Genomic DNA, 23,291 nt, shown 5'->3' on the forward strand with positions numbered 1-23,291 from the left:
AACGCGATATTGAAGGTGACACAAGAGCTCTCAGACATCTCCAGAGCTGCAGGAGAATTCAGCTCTTCCTTCACCCCGGGCCTGGAGCTGTCAGGGTGTTGCTAACCTTTTGTGCTGACCCCAGCTGTATTTTCCCATCAGGATTTTAACCAGAGCTATTTTTACAAAGAGAAAGATTACAGGTTCACCCCAAGCACCAGGCAAAGCTTTGATTCCCACTCTGTGCTGTACCTGTGTCTGGGGGAGGCCCGATGGGAAAGAGAAAACAAAACAGCAGAAAAACAAAATAAAATAAATGAATTTTAAAAAATCAATTCTTTCTAAACGAGAAGCCTTTCTGTTTGCCCTAATTGCACCCTGATTATCAGCTCTGGGATCAAATGCTCCCAAGCCCTCAGCCCCAGGCCCCTCCTGTTAAAAGCCCCACCATAAATCATCCCCAATAAATCATCCCCGGTGCTGGGAGGCACCAGGCCAGGTTGCCAGGCAACCTGAGCAGGAGGGATGCAGGGATGGATGCAGGGATGGATGGACACAGGGAGGGATGCAGGGATGGATGGATCCATGGATGGATGGATGGATGGATGGATGGATGCAGGGATCGATCCATGGATGGATGGAAGGACACAGGGATGGATGCAGGGAGGGATGGACACAGGGAGGGATGGACGGATGGATGGATGGATGGATGGATGCACAGACAGACACATGGACGGGAGCTGCCAACAAACAGCTAAGGGGCTGCACCAGCAGACTGTCCCTGTGGCTCCCCAGCCCTGCTCAGGCACGGCTGTAAAACCCAGCTCCAAAGGCTCCTGTGAGGAACACCTGCCCCTGCTCCACTGCTGACTGCTGTGGGCTGTGGGAGGCAGAGATCCCACAGAGATCCCTCAGAGCACCCAGACAGATCCCACAGCGATCCCACAGCATGGCAGCAGCCATGTGATCCCCTACAGGAGATAAAATCGAAACCTGAGCCCAGCCCAGCCCAGGCAGAGCTGCAGCAGCAGCTGATGCTGGGACCAAACCCTGCCCTGGGCATTAAAGCAGCAGCAGCTGCAGCAGGAGAAATGAAATCTGACTTTGCTTTCCTGCAGCCCTGGAAGGGCTGTTGTTAAACAGCCTCCACTGTGGCAGAACAGCTCCTGCATTACTGCAGGCATTCCAGCCCTGCTGAGCTCACTAATGGTCCCACACTTCAGCGGGGATGAAGAGGAGGCAGAGATGAAGCCCCTCTCGTTTAAGGCTGCTCAGTTTGCAGTTTCCTCTTCTCTGCCCCTTCCCAAACCAAGGCACAGAGAGGTGAGGGCAGGAGGACCCTCCAAAGGCAGCAACAAGTCCTGGGCCTGCCCAAAAAGAGCTTTTAGTTTATGCAACATCCTCTGTCTCCTGCAATCAACAGCTCAGTGCTGCTAACAGAGCTGAAGTGATTTGAGTGTGTTTTTTACATAAATCATTCTTTAAAGGTGCCTTTTAAGAGTTAAACAGGACAAAGGTCTGGCACATTTGTGACCCAGAAAAGCAAAACAATGTGCTGCTGAAAGAGACAACAGAAAGCTTTTGATTATACTCCAGATTGCCTTTTCAACAATGAGATTCATTTCTGGCTGTTATTTTAAGCTGCTGTTAAAATGCTGGTATACAAAAAGCCTTCTTGTACCTCAAAACCAAAGAGCAAGTGAACAGAAAGAGCTGGACATGTTCCCTTTCAAGGACTACCTGAAATATCCTGTGTCATCCTTCGAGGCTCACACAGCATTTCCAGTGAAGTTCCCTACTACAGAAATGTTCTTCCCTTGGGACTCCAACCATTATTGTCAATTATTCTGGAGACAGTTTCTGCAGTCAAACAGGGATTTTTATGCAAATGGCAGAAGGAAACAAATAAAAGCACTTCAAGAGCCCCCAGACTTTGGAGCAACAAACAAATCCAAGAATAATGAGAGAAAATGGGATTGTCCCTCTCAGAGGCAGGGGTATTTCTGAAGTGCCTTCCCAGGTAAATCATTAACAGAGGAGCTGAGACTGCAGCCATGCCCAGGGTGGAATTCAGGCACTCGGATACAAATTCCAGGGTTTGACCCTTGCCAAAATGACACCAGGTTTCCGCACACTGGAAACTCCCTAAATTCCTCTCAGAGCAAGCCTGGCTGCAGTGCAGTGCAGAGACACCTGAGCGTGCAAAGCTCCATGAAAGAAACACTGGGGATGGCAAAGTCAAATTCCAGCTGAGGGACACATCCTCAGTGAGGGGGAGAATGGGGCCAGCAGGGAAAAAGGGACCACAAACAAGAGAGGAAATGATTAAAGAATTGAAAATGAAGGACAGAAACGCAGCTGTAACAAAGGTGAAGGCTGCAAAGGAAACCTTGAAGGAGGATGTTGTGAGGGGCAGGGGGAGGGTACTGAGGCTGTGCAATTGCCTCCCCAGACACGTAGAACTGGACAGTACCTCCCATAAGAGATAAATGAAATATGCACCCTAATAAAGCAGAGGTGCCCTCTCTGCCTTCCCCAATTTGTGGCAAATGGGATGTTTGATTTGAGGGCTGAAGTTATTCCAGAGCAGTGGAGGGGAATGTGCTGCTGGGCCATTTATCAGCTCCTCTAAATGCATAAGGCCTGGCTGATCAATCTGCCCACGGCCTAAAAGCCAAATAAATCTGAGGGATGCAGCCAGAGGGACAGCGGGGACACAGCAACAAAAGGCTGGGCAAAGCCAGGGTGGAACAGGCTGGGGGGAGCAGGGGAGGTGCTGTGAGAGCTGAAACACAACCACAAACCCTCACCACAAAACAGGCACAGCCACGAGGCACAAAGTGCAGAAACAACGCTGGGCAGAGCAGCAGATTTGAACTGCAGCCTCCTGGGCACAGAAAACACCTGTGGGACAGCATGGGGACAGCACAGGGACAGCACAGGGCACAGGGCACAGGGACAGCACAGGGGGACACCACAGGGCATGGGGACAGCACAGGGACAGCACAGGGACAGCACAGGGACAGCACAGGGACAGCACAGGGCATGGGGACAGCACAGGGCACAGGGACAGCACAGGGACAGCACAGGGCACAGGGACAGCACAGGGCACAGGGACAGCACAGGGCAGCTCCCCACGAGCAGACAGGAGCTGGTGCTCCAGGAGCTGCTCTGGGCCAGCCACAGCTCAGGGTGAGGCTCCTCCATGGCCAGGAATGGACCCCAAACTCCTCCCAGGGGCATTTGCACCCCAAATCTGCGTTTCCTTGCAGCCCACAGGGAACCCCTCTCGCTGGGCTCACAAAGGAAGGCTCTGCAGCCCCAGCAGAACTCACAGGCTCCTGGGACACCCCGAGCTGGAATCCCACAGCAGCACTGATCCCACTCTGATCCCTGCCCAGGACACCCCACAATCCCTCCCTGAGCCTCGGGCAGTGCCATTCCCCGGGAGCCCCCCAGTGCCCACCTCCCTCTGCCTTTCCCACTGCAGGGTGAGAGGCTTCCCCTGCATCCTCAGTGCTGCCCATCCATTCCATGGCACCATCAGCATCCTCACTGCTGCCCATCCATTCCGTGGCACCATCAGCATCCTCAGTGCTGCCCATCCATTCCGTGGCACCATCAGCATCCTCACTGCTCTCAAACCCCTTCCATGGCACCATCAGCATCCTCACTGCTGCCCAACCCCTTCCATGGCACCATCAGCATCCTCACTGCTGCCCATCCATCCCATGGCACCATCAGCATCCTCACTGCTGCCCATCCATCCCATGGCACCATCAGCATCCTCACTGCTGCCCATCCATCCCATGGCACCATCAGCATCCTCACTGCTCCCAAATCCCTTCCATGGCACCATCAGCATCCTCAGTGCTGCCCAGTCCCTTCCATGACACCATCAGCATCCTCAGTGCTGCCCATCCATCCCATGGCACCATCAGCATCCTCACTGCTCCCAAACCCCTTCCATGGCACCACCAGCTCTGCTGGCACTGCCACCCCTGTAACTCATTAGGGATCTGGGATGGATGCACCAAATGATGAATATTTAGTCCCCATTCATCCACTACAGAAGCAGCCTATTATCAAACAAGTGACACCTTTACAAACTCCAATTAAATAATGGCTCCCGTGGAGGATTCCCAGCCCCGACAGGATGGCAAGTGATTTAAGGAACACGAGCTGAGCAACTGGTGATGGATGTGGCCGAGCAGGGGCTCTGCTACAGCCTGCAATGAACAAATGATCATTTCTCAGCCTAATTGAACGTGGCCGCCCCGCTCGTGCACCGAGGAGACAAAGCTTGGTAATTTGCTTCATTAAAATGCATTTTTATGTCATCGGAAAGATTAAAAAAAAATGGTTCTGTTGATAGGGGAGATTAGAAAAATAAAATTTATCATGCAAACAGCACTTGCAAATGAGGCGTATTTTGGCATTCATACTGCTTATGTTGTGCAAGAAAGATAAGCCCTGAGCACTAAAGCACACAGAACATCCACATTGTGACAGTAATCAACATTTCTTCAATAGGAATTATGTCACTACACCCATTTGAAGAGCATTTTGTCATTTGCTGCTGCAATGGCCACTGGGCCAGACTAAATAATTCCCAGCTAAGCTGGTGGGCAGAACACAGAGGATGCAGTGACATTCAGGAATTCTGGGGGTTTGGGGCTGTCAGCCTCTGTGTTCAAACCAAGAATCAAAGCCAAGACTCAGACAGAGACCCAAACTAGCAGGGAAAAAATTCAAAAATCAAATATCATCTTGTCAGGTTGCAGACAACGCTGTCATCTGTCTGCACTCGCTTTGTTTTAGGGGTTGGGGTTCCTCCTGTGTTTGTAAAGCAATCTTGTTAGGAACAGCAAACTGCCATGCAGACAGCAAACAACTCCTCCAAAATAAAACAGACATTTGCCACGTCAACTAATCCATTCCTGGGCTCTGTCAGTTTAATAAAGTGTAATTCCAACATAAGCAGTTGAAAAGGAGTCCAGGCTGATATAGGTAAAAGCATCTAAGCCAAAATCACTTGGAAAGAAGCTGCAGATTTCTACCACACACTAAACCCAGAAAAATACCAAAGCACTTCATTATTTATTACGTATTTCAAGTGCACTTTCACCACAAGCACCAGAGGTGAGTTACTGCCCCTCCCTCGGTCCTGCTGTGCCACAAGCTCAGAAAATCCCCCCCGAGATGATCCCTGCACTCCCCGGCTGCTCCTCAGCATGCCATGACTCAGTTTCCCTCTGGAGCAGCACAGGACACAGCCGGAGGGTAAATACAACCCCGACTGCGGATCTGGCCCCGAGCACATCAGATCTGGATAAAAGGTCAGGGGGCTGCAGGCTGGGGTGGGCCCAGGCAGGAGCTGGGGCTGTTCTGTGCCCGGGACAGGGCTCTGAGCCCATCACGGACACCAAACTGCCCCTGCTGCTGAGCAGCCACAGCTCCTGAGCCCTCTCTGTCTACCAAAGCACCCCTGTGCCCCGAGGGAGGACAAAGGCAGCCCCCACATCCCCCAGCAGCGGCTCCCACCTGGAAATGCACACCCAGGGATGATGGCGAGAGCCAGGGAGCTCCGTTTTAGAGATGCCCTTGAAAACGAGCTGGAAAATTCTGACAAGCAAGCTCTGTGGTGTTTGTTAATCCTGCAGGCAGCACATCCCTCCCCTTGGCAACGGGGAGCTCAGGGGCTGGGAGTGCAAACCCTGCTCTGGAAAATACACCAGAAACTCCTGAGTGCAAACCTGAGTGCAAACCCTGCTCTGGAAATACACCAGAAACTCCTGAGTGCAAACCTGAGTGCAAACCCTGCTCTGGAAAATACACCAGAAACTCCTGAGTGCAAACCCTGAGTGCAAACCCTGCTCTGGAAATACACCAGAAACTCCTGAGTGCAAACCCTGAGTGCAAACCCTGCTCTGGAAATACACCAGGAACTCCTGAGAGCAAACCCTGCTCTGGAAATACACCAGGAGCTCCTGAGTGCAAACCCTGAGTGCAAACCCTGCTCTGGAACACACCAGGATGGTTTGGGCTATGCTGGAGCTGGAATTTGGAGTTTCTCTCCCATCCCATCCCAAAACAGCTCCTGGCCAGGCCAAGGGGCCGGGCTGGTGATTTTGGGATCAGCAGCAGGGTAAATGCTCAACAGATAAAAATATCCCACATGAGGGCAGAGAGATGGCAGATCAAGGAGCACACACAGCTCAGCAAACCCCAAAATGATATTGGTGAGGAAACAGCAGCTCCTCTGGCAGCTGGGCAAAGATCAACATCAGGGAAAGCACTGAAATCACCCACTCTGCAGCCAAGGTCACTGACAGGATTTATGGATTTATCCCTCAAGAGCCTTTGCTGAACATGAAATGCTGAAATAATTTTTTTTTTAATCTCTCCCCCCGCCCCTTTGGGCTCCCTCATTTGCTGGAGGCCTTTAAAATTCATTCCTTTTCACAGCTGGTTAAACAATGGAATCTTTTGGCAAACTAAAAGGACAGAATTGATTGCCCTACACAAACTTTTCTGCACGTATAATTGATTTTTAATTCACTGCCTTATTTCCAAAAGGACTCGACAATAAACTCGGTGCTGTATGTGCAGTATTGATCCCTCTCAACAAGGGCTTGGATCAAAGACTGATGCAAGTTAATCACAAACAAAAGATTGTTATCTTTCATCTAGGAACCTGTGTTTAAACCAAATTCCCCTTTCTGGGCTGTACTACACCTTGTATTTCCCAGCTGTACTGCACCTCAGCATTTTGTACACCTGCCAGCTACTCAGTAACTATAATTTTATGCAACCTTTAAATAACAGCTTTTCCCCCCAAGCAGAATAATTTCATCCTTCACTGGTCACTTTTGACTGCGAGGGCTGATGGTTCTTTTCCACTCTGAGTTCTTAGAATGGGACACAGACCAGACCTAAACTAAAATCTGATTTATTCTTAAACTAAAATCTGATTTATTCTTAAAACACAGCTCCTACAAGGCCACAGCAATCTGGGTCTGGTGGTTTGTTATCTCAGTGCTCAGCTAAGTTTCGGTTGTTCCTGATTATCACACTTGCAGACGCGGCTGCATCACTAAATCCCAGCAAATGTTCATTTAGTGGGATTTCACTGTGTATTTTCTGTGCCTAGAACAAGGACCCTGAGCAGTCACTGGTGTCTTCACCTTTCAAGCCCAGCCCAGGAGTCAGCTCAGCTTTTCCAATACCCTTTTGTGATTTCCTTCCACTCCTCCATTCCAGAGGCCCTGTTTCAATCTGGCTCTGAATTTCTGTAGCTGCCACATGAACAGTAAATAAAATCCATGGTGTTTTTGCCCCAGTAAGCAGCTCTGCTTTCAAAGGAGAACATGAGAACAGTGTTTTCACCAGCACACGCTCCAAAAAGGGTGGATGAGACCTTTGAGGATGATTCCAGGCAGAGAAGCCAAGCAAATAAGGCTGTGGGTTTTGCATAAGTGATTCCTTGACCTGCCACACTGGATTACAAACACTTGCAAACACATTAGGGAAGGAGTTTGCTGTCTCTTGTCCTTTCTGGCAGAGGCATCTCCACTTGTGCTTTCTGATAAACGAGCTTAAGCTGAAGCCAGGTGTGGATATTTGGAAATTTATGAACTTGTAAATGGATGTACACGGCCAATTAGGATTTAGCAGCAGCCAGGATTAACCAGCCCTGCACATAAACGGAGGAGTTTGTTTGAATGGAGGCTGTTTACCTCAACCACTCGACACCAAGAGCCATGTAAAACATTTAAAGGCAGAATATTCCAGGATAAAAGGGAGGAATCAGGGATGTCAGGGGTGGCACTGCCAGCTCTGCACAGGGGTGCTCATGGTGACAGAACCTTCCTAAGGAACACCTGGCAGCTTCCTCAAGAGAACTTAACGTGGATGGAGCAAAGTGTAGAGCAGAAGGGACTGCCCAGCAAAGAAAGTTCAAGCTCTGCTTCACCCAGGTCTCCTCCAGCCCGGGAAGACACAGCCCCGAGTCCCAAAGGTGCTGCAATTAAACCCCACCAGGTCCTCATAATGCTAATGAGGAGCACAGCTCCATGCAGGACAGCATCCCTGTGCAATAACCTGCAGCAGAGCAGCAGCAAGCCCTGCCTGCAGCAAGAATGCATAAATAAACAGAATTAATAACTACCCAAGTGTGGACGGGTGACTTAATCTGCTTCCATTAGATGCAGCTCAGCCCCAGGCCTTTGTGGTATTTAAAATGTGTTCATCATGTTTAATTAAAAACCTAATAAACTGCAGGTTCCTGCACTTCTCATTCGGATTTCTCTCTCCTGAAAGCCCTATTGATTTCATCAGAACTTCTGATAAAGAGAGAAAAAAGCACATTGTGAATGAAGAGACAGAAGTGTGATTTGGAACTGGGGCTGTGGGGTGTCCTTCCCCCAGCACATGAAGCACTCCAGAACAGAAAATTAGGTTCCCATCAGGTTCCCCAAACCAGAGGTGCTCACTGTACCCTGAATAAATCACACTCTTTGACAGGTTATTGATCCCACACACCCTTTGATAGGTTATTGATCCCACATGGGAGCTCATTCTTGCACTGGAGCAGGCCCAGAGCTGCACTGACACCACTGAGGTACAAAAGCCATTCTGCAGAGAGGATTTTCTCCCAGGATTGTTCACGGTAATTTTTTAAGGACAGTTCCCAGTGGAACCAGAGCAGGGGACGGGATGGGGATGTTCATTTAACCTGATCATGGCCCAGGTTTGGGACCTCAGCTCCACCATCAGGGCAGCAGCAGAGGCACAGCCAGAGCCACCCCAGGCTGCAAACCCCCTCCCACAGCAGGCACAAAGGATGGCAGAGCAGAGCAGAGCAGAGCAGCCCCTTTCCATCCCCACTCCATCCCGGGGGGATTCTGGCTGCCTGCTCCCCAACCCCACACACACCTGGCAAACACTGACAGGGGCATTTCCAGAGGAGAGCACGAGGAGCAGGGCAGAGCTCAGTGCTCCAAGAGGAGATTCACACCTGCAGGAGGCACCAACCAGGACAGCTCTGCTCCCCTCCTGCAGCCTGCAGCACTGCAGGAGCTGCTGCTGGGGCTCTGTGTGCTCAGAACACCCCAGCCAGGCACCGAATGTGGCAATTGCTGCACCCTGCCCACAGGAGGGAATTCTTGAGCACTGCCAGGGACACGGAGCCCATCACAGCTCTGCTGGAAATGGATGCTGTCAGCTGGGGAAGGAGCCCTGGGAACAGGAACCAGCTGCTGGAGCTGCCCTGCAGAGCAGAGCAGAGCAGGAGGTGCCCTGGCCACTCTCAGGCTGTGGGCAGGGCTGGCTCTCACCCTGGGCCTCTGCATTCACACACTGGGACTAAAAACCCTTCAAAAACAGCCCCAGGTTCAGAGCACGAGGGAAACAACAAAGCCCAGCCCTCATCCTTACACAGCCCCCATGTAACTCAATCAGAGGCCAATTTTATCCTCTGTTTAATTCCATCTAAACATCTGCAACCACATCAGCAGCAGGAAAAATACCACAACTCCCATCCTTTGTTCCAGTCAGGTCTGACACTGCCAAGCAGCTCCCACCTCCCAGTTTGGAGCTGCTCTCATGGAAAACAAAGGCTTTGGCTTTGGGCAGCTGGGAGCCCACAAAAAAGTTCTAAATGTGCTGGTATTATTATCATTATTATTATCATTATTATTATTGTTCAGGTTAACTGACCAAAGCTCTGTATCAGCTGTGGGATCTGCTTATTCATCCAAGTGCAAACTTAAATCTCAGTAGTTAAATTAAAATAAACCACATTTGCTGGGCTGCCAGGAGAGATTTATTACAAGTCCAGCCCAAATAAGGACAGGGGTTGGACCTGGGCCTCCATTTCCCCCAGAACTCTCCGGGATTATCCCAGCACATCCCTGGCCCTGAGATGAAGGCACACACAGAGTTAATGCTGCCACCACAGTTTCACTGTTTGGGCCAGATGTGGCTTTGACACCTCAGTATTTTCTGAGCAACATTTCACTGCAGAATTCCTCTGCAGTTCAGCACCCTGTGGGTCAGAGCTCTCAGTTTCCCAGGGCTGCAATAAGGAAACCTCCCCTGCAAGGCTCCAAAATGCTCCAAAATGCTCCCAAAATGCTCCAGAATGCTCCCAAATGCAGCAGAGCTGCTTGGGGCTGGAGCTGCAGGGAGCAGGAGGCTCTGAGGCTGTGCAGGTGGAGCTCTGCTGTCTATAAATAAGAGCACAGTTTGATCTTTGGCTCTGCCCAGCCTGGAGGGCTGCCAAATGTTGCTGGAAACTTGGATGGAGCAGAACAAGAACAAATATGATAAAATGAGCTGGGGCTGACAATGATTTATGGAGTCAGTGATCATTACTCTGTGCTCACAGAGCAATGCTTTACTTTTCAATAAACTTTGTTTTTTTCCATTGGTGAGGCTCAATTCTCTCTCACTTAACGTGGGTGGATCAGCCAGAGCCCTGAGTGCAGCAGCTCCAGCACTCTCAGCTCCCTGCCATCCTCCCTCCATCCTCAGGCAGCACACAGGGTCTCTGTTGGGTGGAACCAGCCCCAAAAGGGGCTCCAGGAAGGTTTGAGTGAGCAGAGAGCAGAGCACACGTCATGCACGGCCAGAACTCCCTGAAAGCCTTGCACAGAACCTACAGCTCAAAACCCCTCTCAAACCACTGCCTGAATAATTGAAGCCACCAAGAGAACATGAGAGTTTCCTCCATTGACCAGTTCTATCTCCTAACACCAATGCCAGCTTTATTAGTAGCTTAACAAGATCATGTTTTTATTTTTGTTTACTCCTTTAAACACTTCACCAATTAACCAACTTAAAAATCAACCCACTCAAGAAAAAAAAAAAAAAAACAAACCAAAAAAAAAACCAAAAAAACCCCAAAAAAACACCAACCAAACTTTTCTGCTGCCGCTTTTCCATGACTAATTAATTCTGTCATGCACTGCATCAGGTTTTTTCATTTATACCATGCATGTGTATTTTTATTTACACACCCACCCTCTTCCTTCCCATAAAGAAAACCTCTTTAGGAAAAAAACCAAAAACCAACATAAAAAAGCAGGAGCAGCAAGGTGAAGCATCAAGGCTGGAGGAGATAAATCATTTCCTACCACTTCATCCTCAGTCCAACACTTCTCAATCAGCTTTGGCACAGGTTTCTTCACCAGGCGCTGCAGGGCTTTCCCAGCATCGTAGTTGCTCTCATGGAGCTGAAAGAAAGAAGACAAATAGATCACCCAAAGGAATTAGCAGTGATCTGATATTGGAGGGGGAAAACCACTACAGGGAGCCACAAGAGACGTTCTGTGCCTAATTATTGTTCCTGTTGATGTATGAGGTGAGTGTAAACAACCTGAGGGGAAACTGAGGCTTCAGAGGGGAAGCGGCAGCACCAACCCAAGCAGGGATCCCCTCCCTCCTACACCTGCCCCAGGTAATGTTCAACCAAAGCCTCACTGCTCCCTCCCCGTCACAGGGCTCAGTGTGATGTCAGCCATGACAAAATACAAATTAATACAAGATGGGTTATGGTCTCCACTTTATTGTTCTTCGCTTGACACAACTTGGCTCCATCTCCTGTGGTCAGCAGGAGAAAAAAATAAAAAAAAAATTAAAAAACCAACTGAAAAGAAAATAGTTCTAAGGCTCCCATGGTATGCAATGCCTACTTACGGGCATGAAAATAAGATGTTGCCTTTTCTGCTGGGTACACATTAATTTTCCTCCCTGTTTGCACTCCAGCACTGGGAACCAATCCATCTCAAAGAAAAAAGCTCTGTTTGTTTTGCCAGCTCACCTTGCAAACGCCTCTTTTCTGTGCATGCCACTGCCCAGAGGATTTTTCACTCGGGAGATGTGACGGGGCTGAGGAGAATGGGGCTCTGTTTCCCTCCCCTCCCTGCTCCCTCCCAGGCAGCAGCAATGCCAGAGCTCTCTGTGACTCGGAGGGCATCTCTGCTCTGCCTCAAGGACAGCACGTGCTTCTCCCTGGCAGCCCAGTGCCCAAGCAGCTCAGTCTGCAAGGAAAACAAACCAGACGGGCTCAGAAAGAACAGCCTGGGCTCACAGGCAGCTGCTCCAGAAAAAGAGGAGTTTACAGGCCAGCCACAGATTATATGGGGTGAACTTCTGAGCAAGTAATTCATTAATAACAACCCCAAACCCCACCAGCACAGACCTGACAGAGGAGCCATGGGGCACAGGAGACCCCTGTGAAAACATGATACAAGCTTAGGGGCTCCTGAAAAATGTTAATTTTAGCAGGTGGGAGTGGAAAAAAATGTTTTATAAATGCCAGGAGTAGAATAATGCAGCAGAAAGGAAAAATATTTTCTCAAAGTGCTGGAGTTAAATTTACATGTTCCAGTCTGGCTCCTTCTCTGCTTTCTACTTTCAGCCACTGCTGAGCACTTTATTGGCAAGATCCAGAGGATAAATAACAGCTAATGATGACTGCCTCTGGTTTCATTAACTCCTGCTTGAACTTCTCCAGGTGTTTCTATAAACACTGCATCACTGTCCAGCCAGCCAGAGAATCTCCATTTTCAGCATTAACTCTGCATCCAGATTTGGCACCACAGTGAGATTTGATCTGTGAACAACTGCAACAAAGGGAGCCACCACAAATGTACCTTGAAACAGAAAATACAGCAAATTCTGCACCACAGGGCAGGATTAAAGCACAATTCTGGATGTGCACGTGCCCAAAAGGCTCCTTTACACTGCTTTACAGACAGCCAGGGCCCAGGGAAGGGATTTCACATCAAGGCTGCACAATCCCACAAGGTTCCAGCTCCCACTGCAGCTCTGAGCAGAGCTGCCATTGCTGTCTGGGTGATGCTGCAAATAAATTCTCCTTTGGCATGGCTCAGCTGTCAGGCACCTCCAGTCTGTAATGAACCCATGAATTACATCTTGCAGCTCTGACATCTCTGGGCTTGCTCATCAAAATATTGTTCTTCAATTGTAATTTATAACTTAATTTAAATGTCCCTTTCCCGTGACCTTTTTAGAGCAGAGTGCCATTGCATGTGGCAGCTCCTGCTCCAGCAAGGCTTCCTCTGGCAATTACAGCCATTCTGCTGTGCCTTGGAGAGCCCAGCTCGGGCAGGCTGCAGGCAGGGCTCAGCATTAAATAACTGCACTCCATCAGGAGCACTGAGATCCCAGAGCCGCCTTCTCCAAGGAAGAATTGCTGCAATCTCATGGGAGTGCTCCTGAGCTGCTCCAGAACCAGAGCCCAGCCTGGGCTGGGCTGGGCCTCGGAGCAGAGGGGATTGTTCAGCCAAGCCCACCCCGATGGGGCTGCAGCACATCCAGCCCTGAATCCCAGAGCTCCCAGCTCCACACTGCCTCTCCCATGGGAGAAGGAAAAAAGGAAAATGAGGAGCAGGATGGGGATCGGTGCCACGAGCAGCTCCATCTTTGGGTGTGAAAACTCCAACCCAACACCTGATTTAACACAAAATGCAATTCAGGCCCCTTCTTTCAGTAGCAGAGCTGACAAATAGTGAGCTGTGGATGTTCTGTACAGCTATGGACATCTTGCCCTAGAGTGAAAACAGAATATGCTCCTTTTAACTGTTACCATTTCTAAAGCCCAGCAAGACAGGAGCCCCAAGTGCCCTTTAGGGTATAATTTGGGTGTCAGACAAAATCAAACCAAAAAATCCAACTTCCATATCTTTCCCCCAGCTCTAATCAATTTCAGGCACCTAAAGAGCTGCTGCTGAAGATTAAAATCCTGATGTTTGTGATGCAGCCACTTTGTCGTGCCAGACAGCCCAAATGCAGCTGCAGAACAGCTGTGGGGCAGGGCCAGGGCAAGAAATGCCCATTACCTGCAAAACTCACACAGAGCATGGGCAAGAAATGCCAGTGACCTGCAAAACTCACACAGCCAGGGCAAGAAATGCCAACCACCTGCAAAACTCAGCACGGCACTTTAAAACACCTTCCAAAACCAGCAGGATTTTGCATATTCCCCCAGAACGTTATCAGCAATGACAGCAGTGGGGCTTGGCCCTTTCTGACCTGCCTGTAAGAGTGAGGATGAGGAGGAATGGAAGCTCCAGAGGCAGAAGTGTCTCCTGCACTGGGACAGGCCTGGGCAGGGAGCCTGGCCCTGCCTGTGTGAACCAGGAGAGCAGCTGCTCATTAACATCACCCACCAGCAAAACCAGTCACAAGCAGAAATGCTAACATGTATTTAAATAATTTTTTTTTATGCTTTCAACCTTGTCTGTAGTTAATGAACAAGAAAATCTGGTCTAAGGGCAAGTTAAAACAGGGAGTAATTTGTCTGGGTGACATCTTAGTTAGGAGTGAATTTCCTTGCAGTGAGATTAGCCTGTCATGTTTGTCACTCATAATGACACGTTCCCATGCAGCAGAGCCATGAGAAGGCACAACAACACTATTAGTAAAGAGAGATTTACACAATATTAGCATATCATTGTTTGGGCTCTCCTCCATGTGGCACTACATGAGCTTAATGGTGCTATTTTCTCATCTGCTGGGGACAAACAGGAGTGGCTGGCTGAGATTTCCCCAGCAGAAACACGAAGCAGACCCCAGAGACTGTGGGTCCCACGGTGAGTCTGCAGCCTGCCTGCCCCAGCTTTGCTGTTCCACAGAGCCCAGGCAAGGCTGACCTCTGGGAATGGACTGTTCCTCTGCAGCCCTGCCAAACCCCAGCACAAGGCAGGGAACGAATCCCTGCCTGGCCTGGGAGCAGCCCTGCAGAGCCCCCGAGCAGCAGGCACAGGTCAGAAGGATCAGAGAGCTCATGAGCGCCTGCCTTTGCACTGCTGCGCACACAGAAAGGATCTGAAACCACATCTGCTGCTAAATCAGAGTCTGGAGGCAAACAGGAGGGAAGGAACCACTCCCGAACCTCCCCAGCTCTCCCTGCCCAGCACTGCCAGGTCTGTGCTCAATATTCACCTTGTTCCCTCTGCATTCCCACACTGGCACCGCTCCCCCAGGGCAGGAGGAGCTTCTGGGATCATTTCCTCACCACTGTTATGGGAAAGGCTTGCAGGAGCTGCTGTGAGCTCCTCAGCCCTCCCAGTCCCACAGGGGCACCATCAGGAGGGCAGCAAACCCCAAATGAAAACTCAATTCCCTCCTAAGGGTTACAGAGACAAACGTGGCAGCAACAAACACAGGACAGGAGCTGGAGTTCACCTGGAATGCTGATGAACAACCCTTGCAGGGAGCTGAGACATAAATACATGTGTGTGATGTCTGTGTTGCATTGTGCCTTCCATGATCTCCATTTCTATCTGGCACAATTAACAATAAATCATTCTGGGGGCTCACAGCACCTGTTATTACATAAATAAAACAGCAGCAAAGGAGCTTGTCAAGACTGATTTATGTGAAGTGCTGCCCTGAAGTTTATTGGATTTCCATAATAAGAAATCATAGCACACCATTTTCTTTTACATTCATCTTCTGGGTTGCATATGGTAATTTCTAAACAAAGACACAACTTAGTGCAGGTTAAGAGGCTCACAAATCATTTATCGGATAAATCTGATCTCTTTTAAATTGGTGCTGAACTGAGACAAAAGAGGCACCATTTTGTCAGGACAACAGGTGAGCTATCTAAACTGTTTAAAGCCAAAAAAGCAGGGTCTCAGAAATAAGTCAAAGTTTCTTAAAATATCCCTAACAGAACTATTATTTATAAGGAAATTCTTTTCTAGAAAAACCCACAGTGGACAAGGAAAGCATTTCCTAAAATAGACATGCACTAGAAGCACAAAGAGAAAAGAACCAGAAGAACAAAACCAAAATATTTTGGGACTAATCTAATTTCAGAAGCAAGAACTCCACAAGTGCAACTGCAGATCCTGGGGCTGCCAAGCCATTAAAGGGAGTAATTAAAGTAGATAGAGAAGCAGTGAAGTTAAATGAATTTTCTGCATTAGGCTATTATTATAGATAAGGGCAAAGAAATTCCAATTGCAAAAGCTCCTTAATGATTATTGACCTTAACAGAAGTTTGAGTCTCTGAGAAGGAAGTCAGGGAAGAGCTCAGCCCAGAGCAGAGGGCTGAGGCACTCAGGGAAAGGAACTCAGGAGCAGAATGCAGGAATTTCAACTGCAGCTAAACCCAGACCAGACCCAAGAGCCAGCTCAGGGGCAGCTGGGCCAGTCCCAGTCCCAGCTGGTGCCCTGAGCTGAGCAGCCTCCCAAAAACACTCCCTGGGGTCACCCTCGAGGCACCAGCCATGAGCTCATCACCGAAATCCTGCAGCTCAGAGCTCTGAGAACCACCTGGTGTTTGAGAGAGGTTCCCACCAAGAAATGTGACCCCAAAAGCTGGATGCTGTCCCAGGAGGGGCAGAGGGCTGTGTCCCCAGGTCACTCACCGTGTTCAGGGTGGTGTCCCACCAAGAAATGTGACCCCAAAAGCTGGATGCTGTCCCAGGAGGGGCAGAGGGCTGTGTCCCCAGGTCACTCACCGTGTTCAGGGCGTTCAGGGTGGTGTCGTCCCGCGAGGCAGCCACGCATCCGTCCTCTGTGGAGCCCCCGTCACACATCCCTGCAAAGGCTGCCATGCTCCTGCAAAGCCAGGGACAGGGGACACTGCTCAGCTGGGCTGGGGCACCACAGGGCCCCACACACACAGGGGGTTCACATCCCAAACCCTGGATTGTGAGGTGCGCAGTGCCCCACACACACACCGGGCTCACACCCCAAATCCTGCATTTTGGGGTGCACACACACTGGGCTCACACCTTTAATGTTGGATTGTGAGGTGCGCAGTGCCCCACACACACACCGGGCTCACACCCCAAATCCTGCATTTTGGGGTGCACACACACTGAGCTCACACCTTTAATTGTGGATTGTGAGGTGCGCAGTGCCCCACACACACACTGGGCTCACACCCCAAATCCTGGATTTCAGGGCCTTGCCACACTGTGCATCAAATTAGGCATCACAGAGCTGCAAAGCTGAGTCACCCCAGCACACAGAGCAAATCCAGCATTACAATCCAATCTCATTTGCTTTCATCAGCCACAAGTCTGCACTGCCAAAGCAGCAGAGCCTGAGCAGGATTACAGAAGCTGAAACCTGCAGCCAGAACAGTCTCAGCAGACAGCAAACTTTGTGCTGTCATCTTGGTTTTAATGTCAGAAAACTGACTGAAACTGCACATTCCCCAGCCTCTGAATCCCTGCAAGCTACAAGTAATTTCCAGAGACTCTGAATTTCTGTGAAGCCCACCAGGGCTTTGCTGAGCCCACCAGGGAAGAGCAGCTCCTCCTTGTACCCATCCCAGCCCACCCTGCTGCCCTTGCACTGCATCCCCAGAGCCACAGAGCATGGGGGTGCCACAGACATCTTTTATGGAAAACCCTTTCCTTAGGATTTTTCCTCCTGAGAAGCTGGGAGGCCTCAGGAACAAAATGTGAACAATGGTTATCTGCTGCTGTGGGATGCAGCAGGTGCATCTGGGATTGGTCTCACGTGGTTGTTTCTAATTAATGGCCAATCACAGCAGAGCTGGCTTGGACTCTCTGTCTGAGACAGAAGCTTTTGTTATCGTTCTTTCCTATTCTATTCTTAGCTAGCCTTCTGATGAAACCTTTTCTTCTATTCTTTTAGTATAGTTTTAATGTAATATATATCATAAAATAATAAATCAGCCTTCTGAAACACGGAGTCAGATCCTCGTCTCCTCTCCGATCCAAGAACCCCGTGGACACTGTCACAGGGGGTGCTGTGCTGGCCCAAAGCTGAGATTTCTCAGCCCAACGCAAGGTCCCAGCCGACGCCCCTGGCACCCACAAACATCCCCGAGGGAAGGAGGGGCTGCAGGCAGGCCCAGAGCACAGCAGGGAGGTGCAGGACTCACCTGGCTGCCCTGAGGTACATCAGCAGGTCGCAGTCGTTGACTCCGGGCATCCACACCAGCTCCTCGTGCTGGGTCACCGTGTCCCCGTCCGGGGATGGGAACGGCTGCAGCTCGGGGAGCTTGGCCTGCAAACGGGGCACACGCATGGCACACGCATGGCACACGCATGGCACACGCATGGCACACGCATGGCACACGCATGGCACACACATGGCACAGGGATGCACACGGGGCACACACATGGCACACGCATGGCACACACATGGCACACACATGGCACTGGGCTGCAAATGGGGCACACACACACACACACACAGAGGGCACACACACACACACAGAGGGCACACACACACACACACACACACAGAGGGCACACACACACACACAGAGGGCACACACACACACACACACACACAGAGGGCACACACACACACACAGAGGGCACACACACACAGAGGGCACACACACACACAGAGGGCACACACACACACACAGAGGGCACACACACACAGAGGGCACACACACACACAGAGGGCACACACACACACACAGAGGGCACACACACACAGAGGGCACACACACACACACAGAGGGCACACACACACAGAGGGCACACACACACACAGAGGGCACACACACACACACAGAGGGCACACACACACACACAGAGGGCACACACACACAGAGGGCACACACACACACAGAGGGCACACACACACACAGAGGGCACACACACACAGAGGGCACACACACACACAGAGGGCACACACACACACACAGAGGGCACACACACACAGAGGGCACACACACACACACAGAGGGCACACACACACACACACACACACACGGCAGCTGCTCCTGGCTCAGGAGCACTCCCAGTCTCAGCCCCTGGAATTCTCTGCCCTGGTGGCAGCTGGCAGGGGAAGGTGCTCAAGCAGCTGCTGAAGGATTTGTTCCACGTTTCAGAACTCGGAGGATGCTGAGGCATCGAGCCCACGCCATCCCCTCCAGCCAGCACTCCTGCCTCCCAGGGGCAGTGGCTTTCCTGATGGCAATTTGGGCCAACCCCACGTCAGCCCCCTGCCAGGGGAGCCCTTCTGTGCACAGCAGCAGCAGAGATGGAAGGGAAGCGCTCTGCACCGCACGGCCCCTGCTTTGGAGCTGCAGAGCTGCTGGACAACTCCCCTCAGCCGCAGCAGCTGCACTGTCACAGGGATGCTGATCCAGCTGCTCCTGCCTGCCTCAAACCCTCCAGAACACACATGGAGGGAGGCAGCCACCAGATGGGTCCCATTTTACACCGGCAAGAAACCCCACAGATCTGACACCAAGTTCAAAATGAAATGCTCAGTAAATCACTGGGACTCTGAAGGGAAACAAAGACATTTCCTGAAAGGGAGATAGCTCAGCAAAACGAACACTGCCTCTAAATAAGTATTACACTCTATCCAGAGACCCAATTAGCATCTTTAGTCATCTCCTGCTCCGAGATGAGATAGCTGAGAGCCTCTTCAGAAACAGCTTTTAAGCCCTATAATTACCTCCTGTGCTCACAACGCTAAACGTATTTGAGAGGCAACATTTATACATAACCAGTAATTACAAGTCACAGGTTCACATGTCTTTCATGTTCTGCTCTTTAATCTGTACTTTATTTTACTTCTTGCCTGGGAAAATGGGGATGTCATTGAAGTTCTCTCCTGGCTGGGGCTGAGGCAGCCCTGGGGTTTCTGTCAGAGGCTCTGCAGCAGGCAGGGGCTGCCCCAGCCCAGGCTCAGCCTCCTGTGCCCTGGAATGTGCTCAGTTATCCCCCAGAGCAGCCTCCTCCTCCTCACAGCCCCACCGAGGCTGCAGGAGATCCCCAAGATAACCAAGCTGTCACCTGCGGCCACCCTGTCCCCAGCCCAGAGCACCGAGTGCCACCCCCAGGGCTGGGCACCCCAAAGCTCCCTGGCTGTCCCCTGGGCACCCCAAACCTCCCTGGCTGTCCCCTGGGCACCCCAAACCTCCCTTGCTGTCATCTGGAGCCAGAAACTGTCCCAGGAGCACCCCAAAGCTCCCTGGCTGTCCTAGGGACACCCCAAAGCTCCTTTGCTGTCATCTGGAGACAGAAATTGTCCCAGGAGCACCCCAAAGCTCCCTGGCTGTCCTAGGGACACCCCAAAGCTCCCTGGCTGTCCTAGGGACACCCCAAAGCTCCCTGGGTGCCCCAGGAGCACACCCAGAGCAGGCAGATGAGTTCTCAGAGCCCTGCAATCCCACAGACCATCAGTCTCCTCTGCTGTGGGCACACAGGCAGGGCTGTGGGGATCAGAGCACTGAGGATGCCCCACCTCTGACCCTGTCCTGGGCACGGCTGGGGCACCGTGGGAGCTCCAGAGCCTGCTGGAGCTCAGGCTCTGCATTCTGCTGCTCTGAGGGGTGTCAGTGATGATTTGTCAGAACCAAGGGTGAGGGAGGGACAATGGAAGTCTCAAGCAAGAATGAACAGGATTCTAAATCCATGGACCTTCTTCCTGCTTTTTCCTCCCCATCCACAAATGCACGTGGTAATTACACCCCAGAGCAGGGTGACTAATGCCTGCCAAAATATGGGATGACAATTTGAGATGAAAGTTGTTTTGAAGGTATCATTTACAGTGCTCTTGTTATGACTACTGAAAAGAACACTACAGGTTTAATTGCCAAGGACTTTTTTCCTCTGAAGGCAAAACATCCTCAAGAATGTGACATCAGGTTCCATAAATATTTACTTTCACTAGTTATTAAACAGGATTTTTAAGAGGGTCTGAATGAATATTCATCACTTGGATGCAAAACTCCAGCACTTGGACACTGCAAAGTCAATTCTCAGGAAAAGGAGAGGCCCCAGCTGCCAGGGACAGAGCTGGCCCTATGAACAGAGCAAGCTGGGTGTTAATACTCTTTAAGAACAGATTATTTCCAATGCTCATGAAGGATTTCTCTCAAATTAGAATTAACATACCAGGAACATCCAGAGTCTTAACCTTATTCTGCTTCCCAGAGTGTGAACTCACTCAGCAGCTCCCTCAATTTCTGTTCTAACAATCCCAATGACTTAAAGCACTTCTTTAACTTCCAGCAGTTACTCACATACCCTCAATCCTACTCAGGAATTAACCCAACAGCACTGAAAATCTGTTTTTCTGCTACAGAAAACCATGAACATATCAACATCTGACACAGAAAAATCTCAGTCGCTGAGCTGAGGAGGGCTGGAGAACTGAAGTGAGTCACCTAAAGATGATCTAAAATCCCTCCCATGTCTGAGCACAGCAATTTCAAACAACTGCACACAGCCAGAGGCCAGAGCATCCCTGGGTGTTGAACACAAACCAAGCCCTTACCTGGTGGCTGGGTCCCACTCTGATTTCACCTTGGGTACTGTTCAGCCTCCTAAGGTGCAAAGGAAAAACAGCAATGAGAAAGAATTGCAATCAATGAAATTCAGGGTGATGCTCTCTTTTGTCACTGCATTTCTGATGCAAACAGAGCAGGAGCAGAAATTAAACACCATTGAGAGAACAGGAGGGGATGTGCTCAGGTGTGCTGAGCAACCTGGCCAGGTTACCCTTCCACCTGAGGGACAGTGCCACCTTCCAGGAAACAAGCCCACCCCAAAAATGAGCCAAAAGCCCCCAGAAAACCACCAGAACATGTCAACATGTCTTCCCCCAATGCAGATTTCTGCAAGACAACCTGACACTGTTTTCTTGTTTTCAGGCTATGCAAGGAAATGACTGAAGTAGGAAATCAATTTTCTATTTACAAAGTCATACATTAAATACCAGGTTACTACAAGGTGTCAGAAGGGGAAGCTGACAACAGAAAATGCTGATGCTCTTGGTTCCCTCCCAGAATTCATTTTGGGGCCATGCTCATCCCTGCTCTCGGTGTTCCTGGGCAGGGTTTGTGCCCACCCTGAGCCCTGGGCTGGTTTCAGCTCAGTCAGGAGGAACCAAACATCCCCCAGATCCCAATTTCTTCAGCTGCACCACACTCAATATGACAAACAGACCTTTAAGAACCGAGGCTGGGCCATCCTGTAACTGCAAAGTTCAAGTTTGGGATGGGACTTGTGCCCCCAGCTCCCTCTGTGGGACCCGGTGGGGCTCTCCAGCCACCCCTCATGAAGCACAGAAATATTTCTGCGTGTCCTTCCACCACCAATCCCATTTCCAGGGAGCGTCCCCAGCTCGAGGGGCTCCCCCCCTGCCCAGGAGGTGAGGGCTGGGCTCAGCTGCCCCATTCCCCCTGGATTTCAGCAGGGCACAGAGCCCCAGGCTGCCCAGGGACACGGCAGCTGCTCTGTGCTTCCTGCTGCCCCCGCAGCCCCAGCCATGGCTTTCAAACGGAGAGGGAAATTCTTGCTATGGAAACTAAAATGCAGCGCAGATTTGGAGCTACATCATATTGGTGAGGGCAATTACAATGAGAATGGAACGGCACCCTTGTTTATTCCGTGGGAAAGGGAAAAAAGGAGCCAACGCTGGATATGAAATGTGACACAAAAGAAACTGCTGTAACAAAGCAGTATCCATAGCAACAACAACTTAATATTTCAGTCCTCCTCAGCTGCAGTGGATTAAATATAATGACAAGATGTTCCCTTTGAAAAGTAACCTGTTGCCATGGCAACGTTGTGTTCTGCAAAGTAAACAGGGGCTGGTCAGAAAGGAGCCGGGAGCCAGAGCTGGAATATCACAGAGGAGGAGGGGAGCAGGGCAGGCAGCAAGGCTGGTGCCCAGGGCAGTGCCCAGAGCCCAGCAGGGCAGGGCCCAGAGCCCAGCAGGGCAGGGCCCAGAGCCCAGCAGGGCAGGGAGCCCCTTGTCCCATTGTCCTGCCCTCCTGAAGCACCAGGGCAGCCTGGAGGGCACTGAGGGCAGGTCAGGGTGGGCACAGGCTGGGCACAGCTCTGCTCTCCCACCCTGGGCAAGAGAGAGGGAGGAAGCTGGCACAGCAGTTCTGCACAATTCCCAGCACAGAAACGAGCTTCACCCTCAGTTTGCCACCTGCCTGGTGTCTCCATCTCTCACCACTCACCCAAGGCTGGCACAGCAGTTCTGCACAATTCCCAGCACAGAAATGAGCTAGCTTCATTCTCTGTTTGTCACCTGCCCTCCTGTCCCCACCACTCACCAGTCACCCAAGGCTGGCACAGCAGAGCCTGCACAATTTCAATACACAACCCAGCTTCACCCTCCATTTGTCACCTGCCTTGTCCCCACCACTGAGCAGTTACACCAAGGCTGGCACAGCAGTTCTGCACAATTCCCAACACACAAACCAGCTTCATTCTCTGTCACCTGCCTTGTCCCCACCACTGAGCAGCTCCCCAAGGCTGGCACAGCTGGCAGCCCCGTCCATGGACACAGTGCCACCAAGGACA

General features: G+C 50.8%; 1 protein-coding gene across 2 annotated transcripts in view; it reads right to left on the reverse strand.

Moving 5' to 3' along the window:
• The window catches only part of RERE (arginine-glutamic acid dipeptide repeats), a 106,668-nt gene that overhangs the window by 42,365 nt on the left and 41,012 nt on the right, over positions 1–23,291 (reverse strand). For both annotated transcript variants that reach the window (XM_059487490.1, XM_059487489.1), the window contains exons 6-9: positions 21,250–21,298; positions 17,882–18,006; positions 16,482–16,581; positions 11,118–11,216 (exon numbers count right to left, since the gene is read on the reverse strand). In XM_059487490.1, the coding sequence (XP_059343473.1) occupies positions 11,118–11,216; positions 16,482–16,581; positions 17,882–18,006; positions 21,250–21,298 (373 nt within the window). The remainder of the gene's footprint in view (positions 1–11,117; positions 11,217–16,481; positions 16,582–17,881; positions 18,007–21,249; positions 21,299–23,291) is intronic.

This window comes from Ammospiza nelsoni, chromosome 22, assembly GCF_027579445.1.
Source record: "Ammospiza nelsoni isolate bAmmNel1 chromosome 22, bAmmNel1.pri, whole genome shotgun sequence".
NCBI lineage: Eukaryota > Metazoa > Chordata > Aves > Passeriformes > Passerellidae > Ammospiza > Ammospiza nelsoni.